Source organism: Thunnus maccoyii, chromosome 2 (genome assembly GCF_910596095.1).
Source record: "Thunnus maccoyii chromosome 2, fThuMac1.1, whole genome shotgun sequence".
Lineage (NCBI taxonomy): Eukaryota > Metazoa > Chordata > Actinopteri > Scombriformes > Scombridae > Thunnus > Thunnus maccoyii.
This window is the reverse complement of record NC_056534.1, coordinates 4,466,125-4,471,761: the sequence shown is the minus strand read 5'-3', so window position 1 is coordinate 4,471,761 and position 5,637 is coordinate 4,466,125. Positions and strand designations below refer to the sequence as shown.

Here is a 5,637-nt window from a genome sequence, read left to right as displayed (position 1 = left end):
ATGAGCACAGCTCTCTCTCTACTAGTTAAATATAAAAAGCCTGCATCACTTCAGCCTAATCAGAGGTCACATAATCCTTTGAAATATAACTTGTGAATAAGAAACACATTGACAAGAAAATTCAGAGTTTTCTCTTGCTCAGATGTCTCTTCACCATGATTTGAATTGAGCTGATTCCTCCAGTCAGCAGTGAATCACACAAACCTGTTTTACTGTCTCTTATGAATACGACTCCTGGGTCTGAAGTAATCCACCTGGGGCAGCTGTCTGCCCACCTAGACTGAACAATCCACCTTCTTCCAGGAGGAAACATTTATTTCAGACTTGGAGCTGCTAATCATCATCCGGACTGTGTCACTCTGAGGTGAACAAGAGGCACACAGGAGGTCACAACGTCACAAGAAACAGATACTTTCCAGACCTGCATGGGCTTCACCTTGATATTCTGTTCTCCAGTATAATTAACAGGACAGAAGCCTTTGGACACATTAGATATGCTGAACCTGATCGCAATAATACAGACAGAACTCAAGAGGGAACAAATAGCTCTTAAACACTGATGACTGCACTCCATACTGCAGCAGCAGGTTTGTGTCTGGATCTTGACATCAGCTTTCTCACATTCATTCTTCCCACTGGACATTTTGGAGTTTTACAACAAATGGTAAATGGACTGTACTTGTATAGTGCCTTTCTAGTCTTCCGACACTACATGTCACATTCACCCATTCACACGCTGAATGGGTACAGGGGCTACAGTGCAAGGTCCCAACCTGTCCATCAGGGGGAACTAACGGGGGTTCAGTATCTTGCCCAAGGACACTTCAACATACAGACTGAAGGAGCCGGGAATCAAACCGCCGAACTTCCAATTAGTGGATGATCTGCTCTACCTCCTGGGCCACAGCTGACCCAACAAGGGTTTTGTACAGATGGGAGTTAATGAAACCCCCCCTCCCCCCTGTATCACATCAGATGGTGTGTAATGAGTCCAAGTGCAGTGTGTGTGTAGCTGAATGGAAAAACTTACCTGCCACAATAGTCAGATATAAGGTGGAGTTATGACGTCCTCTTCTGTTCTGGGCTTCACAGTAATAATTCCCACTGTGTTCAGGTCTGACATCAGTGATGGTGAAGATCTGTCCTGATGCTTTTGGTGAGTCTTCATTCTCCTTGTACCAGGTATAATTAGCTGCTGGGTTAGCATCACTGCTACAGGTCAGATTCACTGAACTGCCCTCCACTATCTCACCAGAGGGACTCACTGACACAGAGGGAAGCTTTGGAGCATCTGGAGGAGATGTATCAAAACGAATGAAGTATAAAATGAGGAAGGTTTGCATTAGTACAACATGTTGTATTGGAGCTGCTCAGTGAACTACAGCAGCAGATTGAATGTGAAGCAGGCAGAGCTGAAGAAAGCAGACATGATCAGACAAATCTCTACTTTTTGACAAGTCCATCAGCTGTATGTTTCTTTTTAAATAAGCTGTTTTACTCACATTTCACATCAATAAAGATGTATTCAGATGTCCTCTTCCCCAGCTGGTTCTCAGCTGTACAGTAATACTCTCCAGAGTCAGAGGACTGGATGGAGCTGAAGACAAGCTGTGGTTCTTTACTGAGAGGTTGAAGGTCTGGATTTACATTCTCCTTGTACCAGGTGTGTTTAGCTGCTGGGTTAGCATCACTGCTACAGGTCAGAGTCACTGAACTGCCCTCCACTATCTCACCAGAGGGACTCACTGACACAGAGGGAAGCTTTGGAGCATCTGGAGGAGAAAACATCAACACATTTAACATTTCATCCCCAGATGAGGATAATTTTTCACATTATAAGTGCTTATTTAAATATTCAGTTGAAATATTGAATAACTGACAACAAAATGTATGAATCTAATATTTGACTTTCAAACGTGGCAAATATCTGACCAGTTATCACTCTTTAGCTGTTGTCAAACATCTGATGTTTGTCTTTATGGAAAGAATGTGGTCAGATTGAAAAAAAACAACACATGTGAGTAAGTCACCTAGTAGATTCATTAAGTGTTTGCAATTACAGTAAAATGAGAGCTCAGGTTTTCTGGATGTTAAACTCAGCAAGAAAAGTGACAATGAAAGATAAAGACCATTCCTGAATGTTCAACATGAGTTAACATTGGTACCAAAGACATTTTATAACAGGAAATAAAATATAAATAATAATGATATATAGAAATATATAAACTCACACTGAAGGAGAAGGAACATACGGCTTGAACTGCTAATGTTAGATAGCGATGCAGACTTGTTGAAAAAATAAATACCAATAATGCTGTTTACAGTATAAATACATTTAATGAATGAGTAATAGTTTATATTCATGTATGTAGCAGCATGTGAACCTTTAGAGGTGGTTTACTGGCTGGACGTCTGATGGTTTGAATGTCATGAACAGCAGAGTAAATCTTTGTGCCAACAGTGACTGAAACAGCCTCTTCATCATCTACTGAGCTGCTCAGTGAACTAAAGCAGCAGACTGTAAATGTGAAGCAGGCAGAGCTAAGAGAGCCTGACCAGCAAAACATTTCACTGGTTAATAAAGCCTGAAAAAACTTGTCATCACTTGATACTTTTTAATGTAGACTGTGTTTTACTCACATGTCACGTCTATAAAGATGTATTTAGATGTTTTCCCCAGTGTGTTCTCAGCTTTACAGTAATACTCTCCAGAGTCAGAGGACTGGATGGAGCTGAAGACAAGCTGTCGGCCTTCAGAGATAAACTCATTATGTTGATCTGTTTCCTTGTACCAGGTATAATTAGCTGCTGGGTTAGCATCACTGCTACAAGCCAGAGTCAATGAACTGCCCTCTTCGATTTCACCAGAGGGACTCAGAGACACAGAGGGAACCTTCGGTGCATCTGTAAGAGAAAACATGAACATGTTTAACATTTCACTCTGAGATGAGGTCGAGTTTTCACAGTGGAACATATTTAAATGGTTAATAGTTCATTCATCAAACACAACGTTGGTTGTGGAACTTGATTTCCTCCTTCACCAGCTTGTATTACAAACTACATGACGTCCTGTTACCTTGTATATAAGTTTTACTCTTTGTAAGTGACACAGTAAACACACACTGAAGGAGAGAGGGAGAGCAGTAATCCTCATCTACTGTAAGATGTTTATATTTTAAGGGAAAACAGAGGGAAATTATATCACATAAATATGTGTGAAATGTATTGTAAAGATTGGAGTGATGGCTCTGATTGACTATTGATGGACAGAGCTGGGTCAATATAATTATTGATACAATACACCTGGTTAACACAAACTGTAAGCCAGAGTCTGAAACATTGGTGTGTTTAAGTGGACTGTTGCTATTAAACAAAAGAAAAATGAGAGAAACTGAAAACACAATAAATCTAGTTGTCAAACTCTTGGTGCAAGAGATTTTGTCTGATAAGCAGGATAAAATATTATTAAAGTGTTAAAACTACATCTTTCTCTACAGTAACACAGAGCAGGTTGTATTGTTGTTGGGATACTGACAGCAGTAGAGGTCCTGTAGAGCTCTATGAGAAAAACATGGTGCCAATAACAAGCGAGGCAGTGGGGTTGCTCATATTAGAAATACATGAAGTCATTGTACAGAACTTTAGATAAAAGACTCCACAAGATGCTGTTATGTTAGTGGAAGACTGAAGAAAACTCACAAACTGGAAGAGAGGGGAAATCCTCATATCCTTCAACAGCACAGGAAAAGCTGTCTGCAGAATTAAAGTAGACTGAATAAGAAGAAGATCTTTCTCTCCAAATTTTCTGTCCATTTTTGTACCAGATGTAGGAAGAACGATCAGGTAGACGACAACTGCTGAGACACTTCAGCTCTGCCTTGGAAGGATTTTGTCTTGATCTGATCACCTGCACCTGGAGACCTGTATATGTGAAGAAAGACAGAAATGTCATTTATGTTCAGACACACACAAACATTCACGGTATTATTTCCAAGATATTAACCATTTGAAGTTACATTAAGTCTTCCAATGAAAATGTTACCTGTGACAGTCAAAGTGACTCCAGGTGAACCAGTAAATCTCTCTCCTGGTTCATTTGTTATGAACATGAACTTGTACTCAGCTGAGTCGCTCTCTCTCAGGTCTGTGATTCTCAGAGTGCAGTCGTTCATATCACAGTGATACTGAACACGACCTGCGTACTTTGAGTCTGTTCTCAGATCCACAGGTTCATTATTACTCAATTCAGTGAACCAGAATGTTCTCTCAACTTCAGTGTCATGGTCATTTATTCTAGATGGGTATCTGTAGGAGCAGTTCATGTTCACTGTTGATCCATTTAAGGCACAGATCTGAGTAGAAGTGTAAGTCACTCTCCAGTCATTCTGACCCTGTACCACTGTAACACAGAACACATCAGAAACCACAATCAGATTCATAACAAGTTAAGAATCAGTAAATAAGACAAAGTGGATCATGGCACCAATATGATTTTATCTGCAGTCATTGTCATTCAAAGCTCCTCATCGTGCATCAATCTAACTAGAACTGAACTGGAATACAGTATTTTATCAGTTGTTTATCATATTTTATCATTTGTTACTGCTGAGTGTTTCAGCTTTAGTCCATTCATTCTGCAAGATTTTACTGTTGTTTAAGTTGTTAGTTGTTGTAGTTAAAAAGCTAAAGCTGAACACCTGAAATGTGTCTCTCATACATCTTATATTCACCATTTACATTATTTTTCCTTATGTTGATTTTCTTTATAAAAAATATTCTTTACTTTGACTTTTATTTCTGAATGAGCTCTGAGTGAACACAGGAATATAAAAGTCCAAAGACAAACTGTTTTCTTTGAATTTACAGTACAAAGAAAAAGTTTTAGATGCTGTTTACAGTTAATCTCTCTGTGCACTGAGACAGAACATCGTACAGTCTGAAGGTGCAGTGAAGAAACAAGAATGTATTGAACCTGTGAACATTAATGCAGTTTTACTGAACAGGATGAGAAGAAGAAAATGAATCATTAGAGAGTCTGTGGTTGTCTTGGTTAGTTTCCTCTCTGTTAGTTCTTTGGTCAAGTTCCTGTTGAGTCAAGTGTGAAAACCACAAAGAAATGCAGAACATGACATGACAGAAACTTTTGAAAGCAGCTAAAATAAAATAGGTGACAATAAGTTTTCACAGGGAGGGACAACTGTTATAACTGTAACAGCTAAAACAGTTGTCCAGCTCTACAGTACAGAGTGCAGAAATTACCAAACACATTTAAAACATCATGATGAGATGAAATTCTCAGTGCATTGCTGTACCATCATAGAACTATGTATATATGCATATGCATGTATAAAAATATATGATTCTTACAATCCATGGAGGGAGGGTGGACAAACCTTATTAGCTAGACACCCCCACCCCCACCACCCATGACGCAGACACAGCTGAACATCTTAATATAATATTATTAAAGTGTTCAGCAGTAAATATTGATGTTATTTTTACCATTTTGCCTTCATTCAACAGCTATAGTTTACACAGAAATAAACAGAAGTGAATGTTTGGTGTTGTAGAGTTTAAAAGTTATTCATCATACTGCATCTCACATACATCAAACCTAGAAAAGAGCTGATCTGGGAT

The 5,637-nt window shown here is 39.0% G+C and overlaps 1 protein-coding gene across 1 annotated transcript; it reads right to left on the bottom strand.

The window, feature by feature from the left end:
- Positions 1 to 275: 275 nt before the first annotated feature.
- Positions 276 to 4,338, bottom strand: LOC121881289. The gene is made up of 5 exons (XM_042389006.1): positions 4,043 to 4,338; positions 3,700 to 3,921; positions 2,793 to 2,904; positions 422 to 503; positions 276 to 359 (listed from the first exon to the last, which is right to left on the bottom strand). The coding sequence occupies exons 1-5, from the start codon at positions 4,320 to 4,322 to the stop codon at positions 276 to 278; spliced, it is 780 nt and encodes a 259-aa protein (XP_042244940.1). The 5' UTR covers positions 4,323 to 4,338.
- Between the last annotated feature and the right edge of the window lie 1,299 nt (positions 4,339 to 5,637).